The sequence below is a fragment of the Mesoplodon densirostris genome, chromosome 1 (genome assembly GCF_025265405.1).
Source record: "Mesoplodon densirostris isolate mMesDen1 chromosome 1, mMesDen1 primary haplotype, whole genome shotgun sequence".
In the NCBI taxonomy this organism is placed as follows: Eukaryota; Metazoa; Chordata; class Mammalia; order Artiodactyla; family Ziphiidae; genus Mesoplodon; species Mesoplodon densirostris.
This window is the reverse complement of record NC_082661.1, coordinates 147,089,843-147,115,870: the sequence shown is the minus strand read 5'-3', so window position 1 is coordinate 147,115,870 and position 26,028 is coordinate 147,089,843. Positions and strand designations below refer to the sequence as shown.

The following is a 26,028-nucleotide window of genomic DNA, read 5'->3' as shown; positions in this document are numbered from 1 at the left end:
TTATTACTAGCCTTTAGGTCCTTCACCTTCCCTTACTAATTTCCCTTCATCCTGTCCAGTTCTTTCCAAATGGTTCTTTCACTAAACTCTCTCTAGTCATCCCTGTTTCTTGCCGTCTGGGTCCTGCTGGGATCCTCACCTTTACAGAGTTGTGTCACAAAACCACAGAGAAAGAATGTCAAGTTGGGAGTGGCCGACAGTGTCCAAAGCTCCAGAGGTTTTACCTGATGAGAGTGAAGAGTCCATGCATGTCCCGTTGGAGGTTGTTGGTGACCTCTACTGGCATGGGTTAAAGGAACAGTGAGCTGAAACCTGACCACGGTACGCTGGTGTGTCAACAGACAGTTGCTGACCATTCCTTGGAAGAGCCTAGCTATAAAGGAGAAAAGAAGGTGGTATTTTGAGGGAGTAGCAGGGTGGTGTTTCCGTTCTTCAATGTGAATGTTGAAGGGACTTGAGCATGCTTATTGCCCGTGAGTAAAAGCCATTAGACAGGGAAAGCTTGGAAGTGCAGGAAGGGGAAACATGAGTGGATCCACACCCCAGGACCACAGCAAGAGCAGAGGGATTGACATTGACCAAAAGAATGCAGACTTGTTAGACTGGAGGAAAGGCGTGAGTGTAGATATGGTTATAAAAATGTTTACTGCATGGGGTAGGGGCGTGAAGGAGTTTCCTCCTGATAGCCTAAATTTCCTCAGTGAAAATTCAAGGACAAGGAAATTTCAAAATAGCAATTATGAACATGGACAAGGAGGGAGAAATTGATCAGGGACCAGTGAAGACTTCAAAAGTTTGCTGAAATAAATGAATAAATTATTGATGTAAATGATATAAACAAGAATATAGAATGTGAGATGAGGTGAGAATGTTGTGAGATGAAGCTGGAAAGGGAGGATATGTCTAGATTATGGAGTTTGGTCTTTATATAGACATTGGAGAGCTATCAAAGGTTTTTGCATAGTGGACAGATGGATACGGTATGAGATTGTTTGGGGGTGAGTGGAGTCGAGGAGAGATACTAAAGGTCACAAAGAGGCCTCAAAATAATCTAGGTGATAGATAAGGGATGTGCCTTATTTGGGCATTGAGAGTTGAGATCACAAAGTTAAGAGCTACTCAGGAGTTGGATCCTGTAAGACTAGTGGTGATGCCCACAGTTGGATTGGGAGGTCCTTAAGGTCATTCCCCCCAAACTCCATCACGTTCCATCTTAGTCTATCCTAAATATTCAGTCTAAGTAAAAAGAGGGTGCTTTCTACGCAAACACTGGTTCAACATACATCCAGATTTTCAAGCCTGAATGTCTCCTTGCAGAGACAAATGTCCACTGTATAGAGCTTAGAGGCTACTCAGATTTAGGAAATGAGAGAGGAGTCAGAAACTTTAACTGGCTTTCCTGGGCGAGTGTCATGACACTATTGACCAAGGAAGAGGATGTGGGAGGTCATGATCATGAGGGAAAATGATAGATTTTGGCCCCCGGAGGATCTACATGGATTTGGGCAATTGGGGTGGAGAATGGGAGTCTGGAGCTTGGGAGGAAGGTTGGGTCTTGTCATGCAGACCTGGGCGTCACCTGTATAGAGCTGGCTGTGAAGCAGTGGGGTCCAAGGAGAGTGGCAAAGACTGGGAACAGATCCGTGAGGAATGCTCTTCAAGAAGAGAAAGCAGGGCCTCCCTGGTGGCGCAGTGGTTGAGAGTCCGCCTGCTGATGCAGGGGATACGGGTTCGTGCCCCGGTCTGGGAGGATCCCATATGCCGCGGAGCGGCTGGGCCCGTGAGCCATGGCCGCTGGGCCTGCGCATCCGGAGCCTGCACATCCGGAGCCTGTGCTCCGCAACGGGGGAGGCCACAACAGTGAGAGGCCCGCATACCACAAAAAAAAAAAAAAAAAAAAAAAAAAAAGAAGAGAAAGCAGAGGAGAAGTGTCAGGAAGGAAAAGGAGAAATTGTCAGAGAAGTAGGAAGATAAACAGAAGAACACAGCTCCTGAGATCCCCAATTGGAGAGTCACTCCAAGGAAGGCCTACTCAAGGGTAATGGTGGAGTGCCTTTTTCTTTTACAAGAAACGTCACTTCCCTTCTTGAAAATTGATTTTTAATTTACACTTTGTTCTACAAAATGGTCCCTCCTTTAACATTGCTTTTAACAAATATTTAGAATTGCTCTGAATCCCTCCAATTTTTTAGTTTCCTCATCAAACTCCAAAAGGCTGTGCTGTTCTTTGTGCAGAACTTGTTAAAATCTCTTCAGCAGCTCCGTGTAAGTGCTTCAATATGCACTAAAAATGTTACTTGAATTCCCTTTGATTTTCAAGGTGAACGTCCTTGTCTTTGTCATAGTAGATCTGGTCCTCACATAGACAGCCAACAACCAGCAGGTTTCTCTGGGTCTGCATTTGAGTATAAAAATTAGAACCAGGGCTTCCCTGGTGGCGCAGTGGTTGAGAGTCCACCTGCCGATGCAGGGGACACGGGTTCGTGCCCCGGTCCGGGAAGATCCCACATGCCGTGGAGTGGCTGGGCCCATGAGCCATGGCTGCTGGGCCTGTGCGTCTGGAGCCTGTGCTCCGCAACGGGAGAGGCCACAGCAGTGAGAGGCCCGCGTACCATAAAAAAAAAAAAACAAAAAAACCCCTAGGATCATCTTTTCCTAACTGCAACATCATCAGTGTTAAGTTTTAATGTAAAATTTATTAATTGGAACCTTTGATGTTCAAATATCTCAGTGCTTTCCTACCTAAATGATCTATGTCTTGTGAATGGTAGTTTTCTATTAGAATTAACTAAACATAGGGAAGAATTTAGAGAATCAAATTCATTGATTCGGCTCTGAATGTTGACCCCAGTCTCTGTCACTGAAGTGCTCCCGTGTTCTTAGTGAACTGGTTTCATTTGGAAGTATCTGTAATAGTGGTACCTGGCTCTTGACACCATCTTCAAAATACCCCTCCCACCACCCCACCCCCTTTCACACTGAAGATCTAGTTCATCACCACAGGAGTGTAACAATTGTGTTTGGCTTATAACCTTTCTGGAATCACTGTCCTCAAGAGGACGTACAAACCCCTCATCAGTGTCCATTCATGTTGTCCTCTTCAGAATCTTGTCGTGAGGGTCTTAAGTTCTTCCCCACAGCGATCTTGGAAGGAATAGTGCTTTGAGCTGTGTCTACTCCCTGAACGTAAGGTTCATATTTGCAAATGTCTGCATCTCCTTCACCACAGGCACTCTCATCAGGATCTGAGGGAACTTCAGAACAACATGTTGGTGTTTGTGGTAAAAGATCCACATTTGAAAACTCCAAGTCTCTAAGTGAGCATTGCCACGCTACTGCCTTGGATTGAAGAGCTGTGACATAGTCGTAAATGGACATGCCTGGGATCTCATCACTGCAAGGACTGTTGCCCAGTGACCTGGGCAAGGTCAGTGGATCCTCAAATTTATTGGTGTCAGAGCCACTTTCCGGATGAGTCTCGTACAAACCGTAGTCTGGATCAGAAATGAGAGTTTTTCCAGAACGATCTTCCTGATTCTCACATTTCCCCAGAATCTTCTGGAAGGCGATGCTGTCCTCAAGACTCTCTAATGACACGACATTGTCCCTCCTCTCCCCTGAGTCCTCGTCCCCCAGGGGCTCGTTGGCTCTGCAGCTCTCCTCACCATGTGCCTCTGCTTCAGCCACATTTCTCCAGTCTTCTGAACTTGTTGAACTTAGAGTAAATAAAGACCCTTCGTCAGAATCGGTGTCCAACTCGTACCGAGCGTCAGGCGTGTCCTTTTGTACTAGTTCCTTGTTAGCAGGAGTCACATGCAGGTCATGACCCCACCCCGGAGCGAAGACGGGTGGGGACGTGTCCGTGGCTCCTGAGTCACTGAGCGTGGCCGCTCCGTAGTGGGCGAGGGGCTCTTCCTCGTCACCGGCGCCCTCGAGCCTCTGCTGCCGTGCGCTCAGCACATTCTCCTTAGAAAACTCCGAAGGGAAGTGTGGAGTGCCCCCTCTACCCTCCTTCTCTCCAGTCCTCAGCGCTTTTGTACGCGCCACCATTTGGGAGAGAGGCGTGGTCATCTCCCTGGGGAGGGGTGGGCCGAATTCGTTGGAATCCTTACGGACTGAGCCAGGGCTTGTCTGTAATCTGGCAGCCACGGCAGGGATGCCCACTGAACGCTCACTGAGGGAATCTTCCCCAGCCACAGTGTCATAATTTACTTCTCCAGGAATATCATACCTGTAGATGCAGTCCTGTCCCGCCGGCATTAGTTGGGTATCATCAGCATGCGGCCGTCCGCGGAGAACGGGCCGGGCCGCACCGTGATTTGGGAGCGCGTTATCCTTCCCGCTTCCTGCCCCATTGTGGTCCCCGCATCGTTCTCCGCCCTGCCCACCGCCAGCCTCCTTTCTGCTCGGTGCCAGCGTTCTCGCAGGAGTGACAGCCGCATATGGGGCTTGGTTCTCACAGAGGTTTGGATCGTGGAAAGTTTGGCGCAGATCCATCCTTGGCTGCTGCATGTTCCCTACAGCTTCGATTTCATCGTAGAAGCCCTGGTTTGAACACACGTTCCCTGAACCTGGACTTTTTTTCTGGCATCTCTGTTGCCACACTCTATCCACATAAGGCCTCGCAAAAGCCCCCAGGCAGAAAGCCACGAAGAACGTGATGGACACTGACAGGCAGACGGCCAGGGCCAGGTCCTGGGAAGCGTCCTCCCTCCTGCCAGCAGCTTGCGCGTCCCCGGTGCTCCTAACCCTTCCTGGCAGCCGCCTCTCCCTGTCACTGGTGTTGGAGCCCGCAGGGTCCTTCTTGCGCAGAGTGGAAAAGCGCACATCCCAGGGCCTCTCAGCTTTGCTCGTCGTGAGGCTTTTCGTATGATTCAGATTAGTGCGAGGAAGGTGGGTCTCTCTGGACACGCGCCTTGTGGGCGTCCACCAGTATGCCTCCTCGTTCCCTGAGAGTGGGGGTAAAAGCACATGCTGAGTTGACACGGGAATGAGATTCCAGTGGTTTAAAAAGCGTCTGTGGGTCCTCAGTCCTCGTCTAGCTAGATTTAAAGTGGGTATTACACGATTAGCAACTTTACTGGCTGATTGGTTGTCGATGCCGACAGCATGTGTCAGGCTCTGTGCACACTTACACAAGGCTCTCAGGCTCGGGTCTGCTGCTCCCAGGCCCAGGAGACTGTGTTTCTTAGGCTTCCTGACTGACTACTGCCCACAGGAGAAAGGAAGCCAGTCTGTAGGGACAGCCACATTGTTCCTCCTTTCTCCACAGCCTTCCCTACTTACTGCACGTTTACGAGAACATTCCATCAACCCTCTGCAAAATCTGCCTTGGCCACACCTGTGTTTGCTATATCATTTCCTCACCATTCCTCAGTGCTGGCAAACAGCAAAAATATTCAGGTTTCTCTGCTGGTTCCTGATATTCTGCCCTCCACACTCAGAATGCCAGTGTGGCTCTTACAGGGCGATGAAACAAGTGTGGCTGACACCACTAAGACTTCTCTCTAATCTTCATGGATTTCTCCTAAACCTAAACATGGTAAGCATGGCCATGTCTCTACTTAATAGCAGTCCTGAATAGAACAGAGGCCAGGACCCATTCTTTAAAAAATGACTCTTTCCCCGCCCCCACCCCCACCCCAGTTAAGAGTTTGAGAATTAGCCAAGATAGTTAATAGTGGGGGGGGGGGCAGGGGAAACCTTTCCAAAATATTCAGTTGCAGTAACATATTCTAGCAGTTTGGGAGAGTGGCAGGGAACAAATCAAAGAAAAATATACTTTTGAAATATGTGTGTTTTGTGTATGTGTAGGATTATACTTTCAGAGGGTTAGCTAGCATTTTAAATAATTATGTTTCAAATTTTAGAAGTCCTTTCTTTGATCAGTTATTTTATTAATATTTGGGATAAAAATATGACATTTTGGGGCTTTAGGGAAAAATTCTCTCTTTGTGAAATTTCTGGTTTTGACCAAATCCAGTGGTTTCTGAGCTAGCTGAACTAGGTTTCTGTGACCACGTGAAGAAACTCGTTCATGAACTGAGGAGAACAGTTAGGTACCAATGATTTTTCTGTGATACAGCCCAAGGATGACTAATGTCATAGATCGGCACTCTTGCTTCTGGAGGGACTGTCATTGTTTCAAATGAAACTAAATTTTCCATGTCTCTTTTCTGTTTAAATGGAACCATTTCTGAGAGAAGAGACTTACCAATCGACTTGTTGCAAATTGCATTCCACTTTTTTCTCCAAGATGCAGAAATAACATTTTGGAAGACTGCCACGTCATAGTCACACTGCCACTGGTTAGCAGCCAAGTCAGCCTCCAGGTGGGGAAGCTCTAGAGCCATGATCATCATCGGCAGGATGGCGGTCAGAGCATTGTTGCTGAGGTCTACAACCTGCTCGAGAAGAAACAAATTGAGGACAGTCTGTGAATAAAGACATTTGGAGACAAAATAAACTAGTTACAGTTACTGTCTATATCTCTATGGAAGCAATATGAATTTAGCACTGATTTCAGAGGCAGAATACTGGGTTTAATTCTCTGCTCTGTCCCTAAGAACTCTGTGAGACTCGGCAAATTGTTGACTCTCAATGAGCCTACATCCCCGCGTTGTTCTGAGGATTAAATGTATGTGAAAACGTTAAGTATGGTGCCTGTATTAGATGCCCAATCACTTTCCCTTCCTTCTTTCCTATGAATTGTGATTTGTACTGTTCGATATAACCTAGATTCCCAGTTGTTATGAAGGTCTGGAATTAGAGATCAGGTCTCGAATGTCTAGAAGCACTGTGATCTTGAAAGTGGCAGGAGATACTGGATGATGAGGACATACAGCCCAGAAGAACTGTGGTTGACTAAAGGTAGCAAAGAGAGTTCTTTTGCATCAAGTATTATCTTAAAGGTAATAGTACATTTCTCTGCATCTATGGCTACTCAGTATAACCAAAATGACTAATTTTCCTAGTCTCATCAGAAATGAAGAGGGAACTGGGGAACAAAAAGGATTCAGTGACTCTAAAAACACAGAGTAGGATCTGTGAAGCTGGATATGGCAGTGGTGTGATGTGGCCAGGACAGCATAGTTAGGTGTAGCTCTAGCTACCATTTGCAGAGCATTGCTGTGTACCAGCCATCCTACTGGGTGCTTTACATGCATTATGTCTATTCCTCCCAACAACTTTGTCATTTCCCCCTTTTTACAGAGGAGGAAACTGGGCTAGGTCACAGTATATCCCATATAATCCCTACTCCTAAGGCCTGGTACCAGGTGCTCAGAAAATAATGGAGGAATGAATGAATGAATGAATGAATGAGTGAATGGCAGAGTTGAGATCTGATCTGGCTCTGTAGCTGTGTGCCTTCCACTCCAGAACACAGCCTCTCAGAGCCTGAGCTCCCACTGCACTGGAGTGAAGGGATGCGCAGAGGAGGCCTGAAGCATGAGCCACCAGAGTGGGGTCATGGGGTTTGGGAGAAAATCATAAATGCAAACCTCGCTGAAAAGTAGAAAAGAGGGCCATGGATGAAAACCATGGAGGCTGAATGTAATTCAGGCCAATTGTTTAATAAACATCAGGGAAAAAGCAGCACTGGCATCTTGGGTTATATAAATTCCTGAGAAGAGCTTACTCAGACAAACACTCAAACAGAACCATAACCAAGACTCAGTAGTGAGGGGGACCTTTGCACTGTTGAGTAACCAAGCACTCTTGACTCCCAAGGGAAGGCTGTCAAAAATAGGAAGTAGGAGACTGGGACCAGGAAGGAAAAAAAAATCACAACAAAACTTTGCTTTGGCCTGGCCTTGACTAGTATCAGTAGTTTTCTATGTACCCCCTCAACAAAAGGATGAAATATTCTAATGTTTTGGGGGGTATTTTCTTCTTAGTGCACGTCTGCATTTTTTTTTTCATCCTAGCAGCTATTATATTATAAATCACGAAACTAAAAGCAAAACAGAAGAGAGGACAGAAAGCTAATCAAATGATTCAGGAGGAATAATTTCTGAGAAAAGATTAAAACAGAATAGTCCAATTTGGCTAAAGAAGTGGCCATCCACTGTCATTTGAAAAGAGTGTACATTATAGAAGGATTGGGAGAAGCATATAATGTTGCTAACAAATCACTGCTCTAAGAAGAATGGCAGAAGAAAAGGAATGCTTATTTGAAATGCCAATGAAACATTTCATTCTACCTCCACACGATGATGAATTTATGCTTTGAGAAATCTATCTGGTTTCTGAAAAGATTCCCACGTGGAAAGACACGTAATATATAATGCAAGTATTAAATACGTCTCCTGGAAAAAAACCCAACTACATCCATTTTAATATTCGACTTTCTGGTACCAAATATGCTCATCATGTTCCCAAAGAAGTTTTTAGAGTTATTGCTGAACAGGCAGAAGGGTTAATAGAGAAGGAGAAATTGTATAATTCTGGGCAGCTCAGGTAATTTAGAATTACAGATGATTCAGAACATTCTTGGGCTTGTTTTTTAGTTTGCCTGGAGCATCTATTACCTGTGAGCTGCAGAATACTTATAAAGCACAATAAAAATGCACAGGAAATGAAACAGGCACAGGGAAATTACACATACAAATATAATCAGTATACAATATACTAAATGAGGTTCCCCGGCAATCTGACAGCCTGTTTGTGGTGAACCGGGAGCACTGCCACGTTAAGTGGACTTTCTCGTCTGCTCTTATAACTACGACGGCAGACAGGTCCCCAATAACCTGCACCCATATTCACACCATCTGGGTAATCTCCTCCCCTTGAGTATAGGCAAGACCTGTGCCTCTCTTCTAACCGACAGACCATGGCAAGAGCTATGGATGTCCCTTCCACGATTACATTCCACAAGACTGTGATGTTCTTGCTAGCAGGCTCTCTCCTTTGGGCTCTGAAGCGAGCTGCCATGCTGTGAACTGCCCTGTGGGGAGGTCCACACAGCACAGAACTGAGGGCAGGCTTAGGCTGCCAGCCAGTAAGGAATGGCGCCCGAAGCCCAGTAGCCCAAGTGGAACTGAATCCTGCCAACAACCACGTGGGCTTGGAAGTGGATCCTTCTTCAGCTGGGTCTTCAGGTGAGACTCCAGCCCTGGCCAACACCTTGATTGTAGCCTTCCCCCCAACCCCTTTTATTATTATTTTATTAATAAACTTTTTTTAACATCTTTATTGGAGTATAATTGCTTTACAATGGTGTGTTAGTTTCTCCTTTATAACAAAGTGAATCAGTTATACATATACATATGTTCCCATATCTCTTCCCTCTTGCGTCTCCCTCCCTCCCACCCTCCCTATCCCACCCCTCTATGTGGTCACAAAGCACTATGCGGCTGCTTCCCACTAGCTATCTACCTTACGTTTGGTAGTGTATACATGTCCGTACCACTCTCTCACTTTGTCACATCTTACCCTTCCCCCTCCCCGTGTCCTCAAGTCCATTCTCTAGTAGGTCTGTGTCTTTATTCCCGTCTTGCCCCTAGGTTCTTCATGACATTTTTTTCTTAAATTCCATATATATGTGTCAGCATACAGTATTTGTCTTTCTCTTTCTGACTTACTTCACTCTGTATGACAGTCTCTAGGTCCATCCACCTCATTACAAATAGCTCAGTTTCGTTTCTTTTTATGGCTGAGTAATATTCCATTGTATATATGTGCCACATCTTCTTTATCCATTCATCTGATAATAAACTTAAGAACAGCTCTAACTTCTCTCTTTCCCCCAGAGCAAGTAAACCCAGCTAAAAGCGGGTGTGGCCTGGGGTGCAGAGGGCGCTAGGAGTCATAATCCTCTTCATCCTCTGCCTCAGGTGCTGAGGGGCCCCGGGGGTGGGGTGCTGGGGGCAGAGGCAGAGTCGAGGTGAAGGGCATGAAGGGTGTCAGGGGGGCTCTGAAAGTGGGCAGGGGGCTGGCTGGGCTGGGATGGGGCCAGTGGTGTCTCTTCTTCTCCGTCAGTATCTGTGTCCTCAGACGTCCTCCTGCTGTGAGTCTGTCCCTGACAGCTTCTTGTCCTTGCCTTTGCTTCGCATCCCACCATTCTTCCGGCTGCTGCTGCCCAGCTTCCGGCCCCTGCGGGGACCCTTGTTCCCATCCATGTGGCTGTCTTCCTCATCCCCCTACATGTCAGGCACGGATGCCACCAGATCCTTCAAGAAGTCAAACTGCTGCTCCAGCTCAATGCACTGCTTCCGGTGGGATGTGGTCACGGGATTGGCGTTTCAGGACTGGGTTACTGGCAGGCCTTCTTCCACAGTGGCTCCAGGAAAAGCTCGAGCGCCCAAGAGAGGATGACAGGCGCGGCCGCCACCACCTTCCCAATCTCTTCATCCGTCTACACGATCTTCTTGATCCGGGCCGGTGGGAGCCACACGTTGTACCTCCTCTTGCTCGGCATCTCGGGGCCTCTCTTGCTGCGCCGGGCCCAGCGCCACTGCCCACAGCCTCCCGGGCCCTGGGCCTGCTCGTCGCCCACCTGTCCTCCGTGGTTTGACTGCAGCCTCGTGAGACACCTTCAGCAGAGGCCCCAGGCAAGCCTTGCCTGGATTGCTGACATCAGCAATAGATAACTAATACACCTATCCATGATCATCATCTAGCCATTCATTCCTTTGTTTATTCAACAAGTGTTTGTAAATACATGGTATGTACTGGACATATGTTAAGCATTAGAAAACAAAATAGACATGATGTATGTCCTCAAAAAGCTCACCATCTGGTAGAAGGGTTATGGGGATATAGGCATTAATGGCTAAACCATACCTAAAATGAAATAATTGCAGTTTCCATACATGCAATATGGAAAAAGCATAGTCTACTATACCTGTGTATAAAGGGAAACTAATTCAATCTGGAGACCCAGGGAAGGCTTCCTTGAGGAGTAGTAAGAGTTAGCTCTTCCAGGCAAAATGATCAGCAATAGGGGAGGGCTTGGGGTGAAAACTAGGCAGGGATGCAGTCAGCAGGGGAGGGTGGCTTGAAATGAGGCTGGAGGGGCAAGCACGGACCAGGCCCGTGTCGTGAAAGCTTACAATCAGATTTGTACGTTAAAAGAGTAGGGCGACGCAGCCACTTTAGCATTTCTATATGTAGTCTGCATTTATAAAGGGCTTACTGTATTCCAACTACTGTTCAAAGCACAGTCTATGGATTAAAACATTTAATTCTCACAAAACTCTATGAAAAAGGAAGCAACTTACCTCTCTTTTACAGTTGAGAAAACGGAGGCACAGAGTGATTCGGTAACTTACCCAAGATCGTGTGGCTGGCAAACAGCAGAGCCTAGGTTTAAACTCAGGCAGCTGGCTGCAGAGTCGACCTCCCTCACCACTGGGTCACTAGTCTCCGAGAGAGGACGGGCTTGGAGGGCCATTCTGGTTGAAAGGGGCGGGGGCGAGGTTGGGCATTTGTCTTGCAGCTAAGCTTGAAGAGCACCTTACATAAAACTGGGAAAACGCCAGCTGTCTGCATTGATGCTCTCTAAGGTGACAGCCATTGGCCACATATGGCTATCGATCATTGACATATGGCTAGTCCAAACTGGGGTGTGCAGTAAGGTTAAGATACAGTCTGCCCTCCATATCTGTGGTTTCTTCATTCTCGGATTCAACCAACCATGGACAGAAAATAGTTAAAAAAAAAAATTCTGAGTGTTCCAAAAAGCAAAACTTGAATTTGTCCTGCGCAGGCAACTATTTACATAGCACTTACATTGTATTTACATAGCATTTACATTGTATTATTGTAAGTAATCTAGAGATGATTTAAAGTATATGGGAGGATGTGTTTAGGTTATACGCAAGTACTATGCTATTTTATATAAGGGACTTGAGCATCCACGGATTTTGGTATCCATGGGGGTCCTGGAACCAATCCCCTTGGACACCAAGCATCAGCTATACACACAGGGCTTTGAAGACTCAGTATGAAAAAAGAGAATGGAAAATATCTCATTAATAATTTTTATATTGACTACATTGTAAAAGAGAATATCTGGATATATTGGGTTACAAAACATATTAGTAAAATTAAATTCACCTGCTTATTTTTACTTCTTAAATCTAGTTGCCGAGAACATCTAAAGTTACATATGTGGCCCACATTATGCTCTATTGGACGATACTGGCCTATATAAAGAATGGGGGTGTGTGGTGCAGGGTATGGGGACGGGGGATTCAAGTTTCTCCTAAGCCATCTCTAGGTCCTGGTGTTTCTAAAGGAGCACTGAGGGGAGATTTTACAATATCTCTCCAAAGAGGAGGAGAGAGGAGGAAGGGGCTAGGAGGAGAAGGGGCTGAAGCTGCCAAAGTTAGAGCAGGGCTGTAGGTGTTACTCACACTCCCAGCTGTCAGGACCTCGGTGAGATTCACTGCAAGGTGCCCGAGAGACAGGCAGCATGCCTCCAAAATGTGACGTCGATCCCCCCAACGTGGCTCTGATGTTTAGAACTGCATGTGGCACGTGGTAAGTGGGATGCAAGGATGAGTTGATATCATTATGATTTGTATTATTCTGTGCCCAATTTTGATGTGGAAGCACCAGGGTCACTGGCCTTCAGAGGCCCATGTGGTCCTGGGCTATATGGGGTGTAGAGCCCATTTAGGCCCATATAGTCCCAAATTGCATAAAACCCCAGGGACCTTTGACTGACCTTGTAGTTCAGGGAGGGAGTCTTGCTAATAACCGAGATTTAATTTCTTGCCAACTGGTAAGTGGAAGCTTGGAGTTGGGTTTAACTAGATTTAGGAAAAATAATGTACCAATTCTTGCTGCTGAGCATACATGTTCAAATAAAATGTCCATATTCATGTCCACTACTGAGGCCTTGGATTTTTGAGGTAAGAGAGAGACTTCAGCTCTTTTAGGGGAATCTTAAAATAGACTTATATTTTTTGATTGGTAGCCAGTACTACTGGGCATGAAGAAACTCTTCAATGGAAATATTCTTCTAATGTAATTGCCTATAGTTCTGCATATTAGAAATACTATAAACACTATTTTCTAACCTGTAAATTTTTTAGGTCCTTGAAGGCTTCTGGATGAATTCTGAATATCTTGTTACTCTTTAAATGGAGGTTTTCTAGTTGCAGGCAGTTATGAAACTCAGACAAACCAATTTGCGTTATCCCATTGAATGACAGATCCAAACTCTGTAATGACTTCAGTTTCCATAGCCCTGTTAAAATTAAAAAGCAAATTGAAATATAAATTGGTGGTATTTACCGCAGCATTGTTTGTAATGGTGGAAAACTGGACACAACTTAAATGGTTCACGACAGAGAAATGGGCAAAGGATGGTATATCAATACTACAAAATACTGTGTAGTCTTAAAAGAGAATGGGATAGATCAACATGAAATAACTGAACAGGAAGGAAAAGTTAAGTTGCAGGAAAGTAGAGTATAATTCCAATGTTCTTGGGAAAAAAAGGCCACATGCAAACATACACATATGTTTCAAGAGAGCAGAGAAGAAGGCCTGGAAGCAGATGAACTAAGCTACCAGTGGTAGCTACACTTAGAAGTAGGATGGGGGAGGGAGGTGAAACTATGCTTCTATTTTATACACTTTTGAATTCTTCCTTTGAATGAACATGTGATAATGTTATAATAAAAGCATCAATCAAAAATCTAACCTTGATTGAATGAAACGGTAAATATGATACTTGCTTATTTGATTGAACTATGGGTAAAACTGGATGATCTTGCTATGGTTATAGAGGAAAAAGTTGTTTTGATGCTTTATTTACATGGATGAATTCTTCCCCTTTTAAGATGTTCTTATTCTATTTTGTAGCTGTATCCTTTAACTACTTATTGTTGATATTATAACTATTTTTTATACTTTTCAAAGGTAATATGTTATAGCTAGAGGTTTTATTTTCTGGCAAAATAATATAATTGAGTTTTGGTCTCTGCCTTTGTATTTCACTTGATTCCAGAAGTAACCATGAGGCCCATTTGGCACTGAAGATAAAGGTTGAGAATGATGTGCCAGCCACAGCAGTCTTCCAAATTTGAGTTCCCATATGAGTCTCACATGGAAGCCCTGCATTTTTACATTTCCTTCTGCTCTGTTCTCACACATAGTCTGTGTCTTTAACAAACTACTACATAGCAGATCAGGTTGGTTCAATTCCAGAAGGGTTTATTCCTTGTCTACTATCTGCAAAATATCAGTACTTACTGTAAGACTAATTATGCAGAGAGATGATGACCTAAATGAAATGGCTGCACATCTATGTTCTCATTTGCTCATTTCAGCTGTACAGACTAAGCAAGAGACCACAAGGACGACAACTCAGTCAAAATATTATGAGCATGGCACTTAGTGCTGAGGACAAAGACAGCAGAGAAACTTTGTGTCTGGTTGCGTGATAAGACACACACACAAGAAAAAGTTATTAGTTATATAAAGCAGTTTTACCCCCACTATTGACTGTAAAACAATTGTTATTTGTCAGCCTCTCCATCAGATGATTAGTCCTTTCAGGGCAGAATTCACACCTTTGTGAACACTTGTAATGCCCAATATATAATATACATTCAATAGGCTAGAAGTCACAGTGTTTGACCTGCACAGAGATTTAAAAGTTGTTGAGCCAACATCAAAGATTCAATACAAACGTACATTTCTAGCTTCTCTTGAAAAATAAGTCTCAACTGGCACAAGACTTTTGGCTGGAGCTGAATGAGGGCTGCCTGCTATGGATGGGGCATGCACTTATAGAAGAATATGATGTCTCTATCAAAAAACAGAAAGACAAAGGATAGGCCAAGAAGCCTGCATGTTTAAAAAAATGAGAGAGAGCCAAGGCTGAGATTCAGCTGGCATACGCTGGTGAGAATACTTCCATATTGGTTCATAAATAGCCACTGCTGAGCCACTGTGTGTTGCCCCGCTGCTCTAGGCACTTTAGTCTATTCTCCCTTCCACCTCTCACCCAGAGCAGGATTCTGCTTCATCATTACAGCCAGGAGGCATCCAACTTGGGAACCCAGGCTAAAGGCCTCTTGTTAAATATTTTGAATATAAGCTCTGGAGAAAATACATTTCTTTCTGGAGTGAAGAATATTCCTACGTGTTTTAATATGCAAATGTATGGGTCTTGAGAAAAAAATGCAACACAGAAGCTGATATGAAAGAAGTTTCTTAACATTTTCATGATAATTGCCTGACCTGTACAGGGATGTGAGCTCATGGTCCCTATCATATCTAGTACTTAATTGAATTGAATAAGTACCCCAGGAGTTCAGTGGAGAGGGAGACCATGTCTAGTTTGGTCTCTATCAATGGACAGGGGTGTGTTGAAATCTCCAACTGTAACAGTGGATTTGAAATGGAGCTGGACCTTGCAGGGCCTTCTCAGGGACAGACCCCTGTGTCCCTGGCCTCTCATTTGTAGAAAAGCTTTAGCCTCCTAGGGCTTCCTCAAGTTCCAAAGAGAAAATTCAATCACAGAAGTGAGAAAATGTAGAAACAAAGGAAAACAGTCAAGCAAGACAAAATAATAATAGTTTATAAAAATAGAATGACCATATGGTCCAGCAATCCAACTCCTGAGAATATACGCAGACAAAACTATAATTCAAAAAGATACATGCCCCACTGTGTTCATAGAAGCACTGTTCACAAGAGCCAAAACATGGAAACAACCTAAATGTCCATTGACAGATGAATGGATAAAGAAGATGTGGTACATATATACAATGGAATACTACTCAGCCATAAAAAAGAATGAAATAATGCCATTTGCAGCAACATGGATGCAACTAGAGATTATCATACTAAGTGAAGTAAGTCAGAAAGAGAAAGACAAATACCATGTGATATCACTTATACGTGGAATCTAAAACATGGCACAAATGAACCTATCTACAAAACAGAAACAGAGTTGTCATTGCCAAGGGACGGGGGGGAGGGAGAGGGACGGACTGGGGGAGTTAGGGATTGGTAGATGCAAATTATTACCTTTAGAATGGATAAAAAACAAGGTCCTACTGTATCGCACAGGGAACTATATTCAGTATCCTGTGATAAACCATAATGGAAAAGAATATAAGAAAAGAATGTATATAAGTGTATAACTGAGTCACTTTGCTGTGCAGCAGAGATTGGAACAACATTGTAAGTCAACTATACTTCAATTAAAAAAACAATAGCTATAAAAAAAAGTCAATGACCTTTAGTTCCTCCTCAAGGGTATAGATAATATCCTGAGTCATAGCCTTGAGCTGTTTTGCAGATACTAAGACCCTACCAGGTGGAGGGAGTTAACTGCATGCTGACCCCATGAGCAAATAGACCCCATGGTTGGAACCAGAAGGTTGATGATTCCTGAAACATCACCCTGTTTCTTTGCCATCAACCAATCAGAGAATTGCACATGAGTGGATCACACCCTGTGACCCTCTCCCTCACCCTGTCTTTAAAAACTCTTCTCTGAAAACCATCGAGGAGTTCAGGCCATGTGAGCATGAGCTGCCTGTTCTCCTTCCTCGGCACCCTGAGGTAAATGTGCTTTCCTTCACCACAACCCGGTGTCAGTAGATCGGCTTTGTTGCACATTGGGCCAGCAGACACAAGTTAGGTTTGGTAACAGATTTGCTCACTTCTCTTTACAGTTCTGTTAGGTTTTTCCTCACATATTTTGACAATCTATTGTTAGGTGTATTCACGTTAGAATTATTATATCCCCTTCAAGAACTGATCCCTTTATCATTAAGTGGTGCTTTCTTTATCCCTGAAGTCTCCTTTGTCTGAAATTAATATGGCTACTCCACCTTTCCTTAGATTACTGTTTCTCTAATGGCATATCTTTCTCCATCCCTTTAGCTAGCGGTTTTATTTGTAATACCAAAAAAGACAGCCCAAGTGTCTGCTGACAGGTAAATGAGATTATCCACACCATGAAATTCTACTCAGAAATAAAAAGGAATGCACTTTTAATACATACAACAACATGGATGAATCTCAAAATAATTACACTGAATGAAAGAAGATACATCAAAAATAAAAGAATGTGTTGAACGATTGCATTTATATAAAATTATAGAAAATGCAAATGAATTGATAGTGACAGAAAGAAGATCAGTGGCTACTTGGGCAGGGGAGAGATGATGGGTGGGAAAGATAGATTGCAGAGAGGCATGAGGAAATTCTGGGGGGTGATGGATAGTTATCTTGATAGTGGTGATGGTCTCACAAGTCACTGTGGTTCAGAGAGCCAGAGGACAGACCAGAGCACTCAGAACATGGAGAATCAGGGGCCTCCAACATTATACAGGCCTACAGAAGTATGAACTGTAGTGCAAGATTGTTGGTGAGTACTCTGAACTTTATACAAACTCTGAACAGTTGTAGAAAGAGAATGAAAATCACCTTCAGTTACTCATTGTACCAGAAATCAAGGAGGTAATGACTATTATAGCAAAGACTAGGATGGGAAACAGAATTAGATACTCAGGCTCATCAAATGGCCCTAAAGGAGAACTAACACTTTTTGAGCACCTGTTATGTACAAGGTACAATGAGAGATGTTTTACATATATCATCACTCTGTGTGTTATAGCTTTTACAAATGCTATCTCTAACCCTCACATCAACCCTGTATATATCACTATCTCCAGTTAAAGATAAGGACCAGGAAGCTTTTATAGGTTAAGTGACTTGCTTAAGGTCAATAAACAAGCAAATAGAGTAATACAAGGCATATAAAAGTATGAAAGATAAAGTAAAAGAGTGAATAGGAAGAGTGGGACCAGAACATGCCCAAACATGGGGGGGTGATTTTGAACATGGAGAGTTATAAGAATACCCTCTTATTTGATTCCCTTCTTAATATCAAGCTAAGATCCCCAAGAAGGGAAACTTCTGCACATGGGAATTAAGACTGTGAAGTTCAGTTACTCCTCCCACATGAAGATTTTCCTTTTACTTCCAATTTTAGAGAATTAAGGTTCAATGTTATTAAGAGAACTGGTGGAGTCCTGCAAATGACCTTTTTTTTTTTTTTTGCGGTACACGGGCCTCTCACTGTTGGGGCCTCTCCCGTTGCGGAGCACAGGCTCCGAACGTGCAGGCTCAGCGGCCATGGCTCACAGGCCCAGCCGCTCCGTGGCATGTGGGATCCTCCCGGACTGGGGCACGAACCTGTGTCCCCTGCATCGGCAGGCGGACTCTCAACCACTGCGCCACCAGGGAAGCCCAAATGACCTTTTTGTTTGGAGGTCTCTCAAGATGGAGTTGGAAAATTGGGGTAAACTCTTCTATGACACTTGGCTGTGTTTCTCAATAAGAGAATATGTTCTTTTACATATTTTGCATGGCGAATCAATGTTGAGGAGTATTCAGGTGAGTGAAAGAGGCTGTGAGGTGCATTAAGAGCTGGGGCTTGGACATCAGAGAGTACATTTTATGTTTTGAGAGAGTCAAATGTTGGGAGAGGCATATGGAGGCACTTTTGTGGAGATGGGATTATTTATTGAACTGCTTTCTGATGATCACATAGGCAGGAATTTGATAAGCCTTTGCATTTAAAACGCCAGAGGCAGTTTCATTATTTCCAAGAAATTATCTCAGTGTCTATGAGAAAAAAGGCCACAGAGGGCATGCCCAGACATTACACCACCTTAGAAACATTCCTTTGGACTCTGAACTTCTTAAGGGGTCTCCCAAATTCGATAATCTGATAACATAAAATGATGATATTCAAGGGTTATGGCTTCAAGTTCAAAGAGTATTAGGAATTGGAATAGAGTCTGGAATGATCCTGGATAAGATATTTGGGTCATAAAATCAGCCCCTTAATGTGGTCAAATTTATATAGGTGAGCCAAAGACCTTGACCTCTTAGCTTAATGATATACATTCATTTTGTTACTTTAGAACCTGAATTGGTTTGGAGAACATTGGTTATTGGTATTTCCATAATCCAAATAGTAATCAGGATGAAAGGTTTAATTCCCTACAAATGAAAAGAATACAATATACTTTTTTTTCCAACAATACGCTGGTTATGTTTTTTTCTCCTCCACCAGTTTCAAAAATCAGGTATTATTTCATCTCATTGATAACATATTTATCTCTTGGATTCTGGAATTTAGTATGTTAATGTGAGGCTGTCACATCTGGTCTTTCAACCTCACTGGAAACTCAGTAAGATGTTGGTGCTGATACATTTTCAGGCACTTTGTGGGCACTCCAGAAATACTGTTTGATGAAAGTGGGATAGTTTAACTGGAGACCAATCCCCTTGTTCTCAATTTTTTTAAACTGATTTTTCCATTATTAATGCTGTACTCCAAGAATATGGGAGGAAGGTGGAATGATCATGAAGGTTAAATTCATGGCTGGCTTCTGTTTTGTGAATTGCATTGGCCAGTACCTCCTCTGGGTGTTTTCCCAACATGAAGCTTATTGGTAACATCACAGATGATCAGCATCAAGAAAGGAAATCAGCTGACACTGGGCTGGTTAGTCAATGTGATCTTGCACCCTTACAAAAATGGGCTTTCGGGCTTCCCTGGTGGCGCAGTGGTTGAGAGTCCGCCTGCCTATGCAGGGGACGTGGGTTCGTGCCCCGATCCGGGAAGATCCCACATGCCGCAGAGTGGCTAGGCCCATGAGCCATGGCCGCTGAGCCTGCGCGTCCGGAGCCTGTGCTCCGCAATGGGAGAAGCCACAACAGTGAGAGGCCCGCATACCGCAAAAAAAAAAAAAAAAAAAAAGGGCTTTCCACAGTCAAAGCAACTTTTCACTGGCTCTATAAACTGTCACCATATTAAGACATGTGAAACATGATTTATAAAGGTGCTATAGGCCAATTGTTTGATTGCTGCTTTCTGAGAAATCTCTAATTAATCATTATCTTTAGATGAGTGCAAACACCTATGTAAATAGATACAAATGATTCTCTGCTTATGAATTATAGTGGGCTAGGAGTCGTATCTACTGCAATAATTAGTTAACATTGTAAAAGATAACTTGAGATTCAGACAAAAACAAATTTATCATTTGTTTCTAAAAGACTGTTATTCTCAATTTGTGCCGAGAGTAATAATAACTAATATTTGCAAAGTACTTTAGAAGTTTATGAAGTACTTTTCACATTTTAATAGCTACTGTTTATGATGCCAAATACTGTGTTAAGTTAGGTTCTTAAGATACATCTTTCCTTTAAACCTCACAGTTCTGAGTAAATATTACATTATCTAGACATTTCCTTTAAAAAGGCGTAGGATAAAGGAATCAAAAAAGAACAAAGGTCAGGAATAGGATGGCACCTCAGGGAGCACCTCTCTTACCAGCTTTTTCCCTCAAAAATGGGATTTCAACATCAGAGTTACCCAGCCATAGTCACAGAATCATAAAATGGGACGGGATGCCAGAGGGGACTCTAGTCCCTAATAAGAACTGAAAGTGTATGATGATTACAGGAAAACAAACTGCAAAATGCTATGGAGAAAAGAACTCTGAATTACATCCAATTAGATTCCGGGCTTACAGTGGACCTCCATCATGAATCTGTTTCATTCATCTCTCCATGGTTTTATTTGCTAGAATTCCATTAGAATTTCAGATAAAGGATTTACTCATTTCACATCTTTTTATCCCCTCCTTTGCAAGCTTAACATATTTCCTGATATTCTGGGAGGCAGAAGTTTAACTTGGGAAAGGAGGATGGGACTGCATCTGCATTTTATAGGGATATTTGGTCCTTAAATGAAATGTATTCATCCTAACCTCCAGGTAGCTCTGGAGAATTCATCTGCCTTAAGGAGATATAGTCAGCATTTCTCTATCTACTGTTATGGTGGGATAATATTTTGACATATTAAGCTTTTACCTGTCTCTATTTTCCTTGTGTCCTTTCTCTCTGTTCAAGCAGAAAGTAAAAGCTCTGTGTTAATTGTTCCAGGGGAGGCACATCGCAAGGCAGAAAGCAGAGGCAAGCAGAGGTGACTACAAGTCTTTTTGGCTTTTGTTTTCCAAAGGCCTGAATCTTTAGAGGAAAGGAATTTCTAGATCTAGATAGAGAGTTTTGAAGAAACAAAAGCAGGTAAGAATTTTCTCCAAACTGAAAGACTGAAAAGAAACATTCTCTGGCCAGAGGGGGTAAGGGACACACACACACACACACACACACACACACTTTGATGCCTTGTCAGGGTATAAGATTCTAGAGCTGCGGTATAAATCTAGGAAAAGATAAAGGAAAGCCCATGAAAAACTGATGTTAAGTGTAAGTACCCCTACATCCCATCACAACTGACGCTAGCAAAATGGGGGCTCAGAATCAGAAACTGTGCTGAGTTATAAACAGCAGAAGGTTATATCTCTAGTACACTTGAATTTGTGGGTTGAGATTCACATCTACCATACTAGTTAGAAAACACAGTTATATCATGTGGATATGTGTAGCTTTAATGATGTTCGTCAGAGTTATAGCAAACAAAATGGAAATAATCTAAATGCTGTTTGATTGAACAGATTATAATATATGTATATATTAATATGAGATTGCTTAATTATGTAAAGATGTTCAAAATATTCTGTGATATAAAATTATGTTATGAAATATTTTGGACAGTAAATCCAATTTTGAAAGAAAAATATATATGTAGGCATAAAGAATAAACTTGAAGAATACATATTACATGAGGGACTTTAATGTTTCCCTTTAAATTTTTCTTTAATTCCTAATGTTTTACAAAAAACAGGCATTCCTTTTGTAATAAGAGCAATATGATAAAAATCATAAAATAAAACGCAATTAGTTTACACTTTGCACTGAAAATACATTACACTCCTTTTATGGGTAAGTTCAGGGAGAGAAGACTCCTGTCCTTCTCACACAATTCTGCTGCTGTGGTGACTGAAATGGTAGTCCCTTCACCTGCCAGGCTATTATAGTGAAAATTATGCTTAAAACAAGATACTGGAGAAAGCAAAAAATAAATGAATACATAAAAAAATAAAAGCATGAAATGAAAGAACTGAAAATGAGAAAAACTAAATATGCATAATTTGAGATGGAGAAAAATGACAATATCCTTACACTTTCTTTTTTTAGCATAAGATCTTATATAAAGTAAGTACTTAGCAAATAGTGACCAAGACTGAAAACAGACAGGGAAAGGAAACTGTCTAGCACTCCTGAATATAAAAAGGAAGCTCTGGTTTATGAATCTGATACATTTTCTAAATAAAACATTGGTGGATTAGTTAAGGAACTCCAAAATGTAGATTATTGAGTATTGGAATGGATGAGAATTTATTATAATAGGAGGGTATGTGCAGTTCTGATAAGGAGTCCTACTTTGATTTGATAATAAGGAAGTTTATATATAATATTAGCATATATGTAGTCTACATTTGGAGGAAAACTAGATAAGAAGATGTAAAATGTATTCGGTAAAAATAAAAATTATAAATATGGTAACACTTAATTTGCATTGTTACATATTAAAAGTATCTGAAATACTTATTTCTCAGTGCTTTTCTGTAATTAGTAAAAAAAAATACATAAATCAAAGTAGGTAATTTAAAATCACACATTATTATTTAGTACTTAAGTACTTCCTAGTATCTCTTGACAAATCCATATAAGATTAATGTAAGTTATAGCAATGGGAGATTAAATTACATTGACTTTAAATTCCACATATTATAACTTAAAATTCCACTAAGAAACTCCTTTTATTATATTTGCTCTGATCCAATTGCTTTACTTTCAGCTGTTTTCTTGAAACTGAAAACCAACTTGGAATTCTTATTGACATAAAAATTAGCTCTCCACATACTCACTGTTCTTGGTCTAGTCCATCTTTTAAAGTTGTACTTACCCTTGGGAATGTCACTGAGTTTATTTCTTTGAAGATTGAGCAACTTTAGAAATGGAAGCCCATTTCTCAAGCTGCCTCTGTGGCGTTTCACCCACAAGGACTTAAAACTGAGTAGATCCAATGACACAGAGTGAATGGCATTGTTGCTGAGGTTTAATATTTCCAAAGCATGAAAATGTGCAAGAGAGCTTAAGGTTATTTTCGATATGAGGTTGTTACTGAGGTCCAGGTGTTTTATATTCCATTCTTCTTTTTTCATGTGAGTTTGTAAGAGAACCCTAAAGAAACTGGAACTTACATCCACTGTGGCTGCTGTCTGTGATATGTCCACAGGTATTTCATGCTTTCCAGCAAAAGAACAATTTGTCAGAAGATATCCGTTCCATTGGCACTCGGAATTGAATAAAATACTGCTTTTTCTTGATGGGTTTGTCATTGTGCCAGTAAAATAAAGACCTATAACCATGGTAATGACTCTGAAACGTAGGTTTTTCATAATGCCTGGAGAAAGAAAAATTGACTTATTCAAAGTAACTTATGTAAAAACTAATAGCAAATAAGCAGAAATTTTAACTTTCAATTTAAGATTTAGGAAAGTTATCTTGCCTTGATCGCCAATTTACACGGATGTTTGATTTCTTAGACAGTGGGGCAAAATGTAGGTACCAAAATGGTAAACAGCTTTAGTGTAAAATTACATTTATGCCACAATTTTAAAGAAAGAACATCTCCTGATTTGTCAAAAAATATGTACTCACTTGGGCCTCACCTGTGTCTGCTTTTCCAGGATTACTCACCCTGCAGTCTGCTTTGGAATGAGGGAAACCTACCAAGATTAAAAACTTTTCTGCTTCCTTCCTGGTCTTTAGTACTGAGCGAAGTCTATTATCCTTATTTTACAGCACGGTAATCAGCCATGTGCTTTATCACATGAGTGACAAGCCATATAGTTACACCAAACTGTGGAACTGTATAGGTGGAAAGATCAACTCATGAAGGAGACTCGATTTTTTTTAATGACCAGAAGAACTACAAGCTTTGTCTTTGCGGCTTTTGTGGTTTTTCAAATCCACTTGAAACCATTTAGATATCTACGTTAAAAAAAAAAAAGGGTTATAAAAAGGATGCTCTCCCTAGGACCCATGAAGATATAATTAGATACAGAAACTCAAGTATCTTTTTCACCAAAGATTCTTGAGAAGCAATTGAAAGCTTTAAAAGAAGTATCTACAAATCACAATGCCTGAATGTATACACAAAAAACAATTTTAAGAGTAGATGAATAACTTTTTTGTGACTTGTTTTAATTACTAAATTCCATTAAAAGATCAGTGTGTGTACAAATAACCACATTACTTGGCACGTAGGTTTACAACAAATCGTCCCTTCCATTCTGTTCCAATGGCAAATGGCACCACTCTAGTTCTCATCACTAATCTGCAATGCTAGAATGGGCTAACTGGTTTTCCTGTCACTGCCTTTCAATTTTCCTTCTTGCTTCATCCAATGAAATTCCAGAGGGTTACTTCCCCACAGTACTGTTTTCCCATATCATATCCTCATTCAGCATCCTTAAAGGGCTCTGCAGTGCGTACAGTCCAAATCCCTCAGGTTGGCTTCCCAGGCTTTGTATTATTTACCTAAGTTTATGAACTAGTTTTAAAAGTACATGTGGAGCAACTACAAGATGGGGCTTGTGCACCTCAGTATATATGTAGATCTCATGCAAAAATTAGCTTTTAGTTCACTCCAATTCCAAGCCCAATGCCTTTTCCTCTCCTCAGTCCAAATCCTACATATGCCCTTCCAGATCCATCACAAATCCTATGACCTGAAGACCCTTCTTCCTGCTTTGGCCTCTATTTTGTTCAGAAATCTTTCAGTAAATATTTATTGAATGAATGAATGCATGTTAGTAACATTCAGTTTGAAAGAATATCAGTACTGTCCTATATTGCTATTGCTTTGCATTGCATTGCATCTGTTTTAAACAGCCCAAAAGACTATAAGCTCCCAGATGGTAAGGGCCATGTTTTCATACATACATACATACATACATATATATATAACTTCCCCCCATGTTTTATATTTTTAATAGTCTTTAGTCTGTCATAGGACTATGCTATCTATATATAGGGCTATATCTGTATTATCTACCTATCTATCATCTATTTATCTCATCTATGTATCTATATATTTTCCCCCATGTTTTATATTTTTAATAGTCTGCAGTCTGTCATGCTCTGCTTGGATAAGTGCATGCAATGGATGAAATTTACCATGTAACTTTTTAAACTTTGGTTTCATACAAGGTCAAATCTGCCATATTTTGAAAGGCACCTAAGTTCCGGTACACATGGCTATGAACTGCAAAGGTGCCCTACAGCATGGAGGAGTGATTTATTTTTAAAGTGTGCCTCTTATGCAATACCAGAAATTCAATTAATTTGTAGAGTCAGAAAGATATTTGTTACCATATTCAAAGCTGCAATCATTACATACGTAATTATATAGCAAGCTAATGTAACAACATCAGCAACAAAAAAAGATCCATCATTCATAGGCACACTACAATACTGAAGAGAAACGTGGTTGGAAAAAACTTCTTCTTAAGGGGACTTAAGTAAGATTTTCACTGACCTGATTCTTTCTAAGTTGAAGAGATTTATCTATAACTAATAGTTTTGAGTTCAAAACAGCTAGATAAGGATAATCTTATATCATAAAGTGAAAGGTATTCATTTGTAAATTTTAAAAAATATTATATATATATAAAACAAACTTATATGTATTAGGTAAGGAACACCTGAGAACTCCAGAAAAATTTTCTGAGGATATTGGAGACAATTACGTGGAATGTAAATCTTTAAATGGACATATTCAAGCTGAAGTATGAGGAAGCAGAAATACTGGGTGTGTCAGACAGTGAGACGGGGAGAAGGCAGTAGAAAAAAAGTAGAAAGGAAATGAAGAGTTCATTCCTATATAAAAGAAAGAGAAGTTACAACAGTTAGAAGAAAAAAAGCAGGAGAGGCTAGTTTTGCTAAGATGTAGAAAGAACACAACAGTAACACTGTTTCTAAGGCATACCTTTGATCCTTAGGGATTTTTCAAATGGGTCTCTCTCTGAATCAAGCCAGGTAGGAATTTTAGACTTGAGC

At 41.7% G+C, this 26,028-nt stretch overlaps 1 protein-coding gene and 1 pseudogene across 2 annotated transcripts; both read right to left on the bottom strand.

Moving 5' to 3' along the window:
* Positions 1–2,945: 2,945 nt before the first annotated feature.
* Positions 2,946–23,714, bottom strand: LRRC66 (leucine rich repeat containing 66). Of its 2 annotated transcripts, none has more exons than XM_060110038.1 (4): positions 22,868–23,714; positions 13,029–13,198; positions 6,215–6,404; positions 2,946–4,949 (listed from the first exon to the last, which is right to left on the bottom strand). In XM_060110038.1, the coding sequence occupies exons 1-4, from the start codon at positions 23,361–23,363 to the stop codon at positions 3,076–3,078; spliced, it is 2,730 nt and encodes a 909-aa protein (XP_059966021.1). In that variant the 5' UTR covers positions 23,364–23,714; the 3' UTR covers positions 2,946–3,075. The 2 variants fall into 2 exon arrangements, with proteins under 2 accessions (XP_059966021.1, XP_059966029.1); XM_060110046.1 differs by lacking the exon at positions 22,868–23,714 and adding an exon at positions 14,449–14,501.
* On the bottom strand, positions 9,802–10,420 carry LOC132484498 (dr1-associated corepressor-like; annotated as a pseudogene).
* Positions 23,715–26,028: the final 2,314 nt, after the last annotated feature.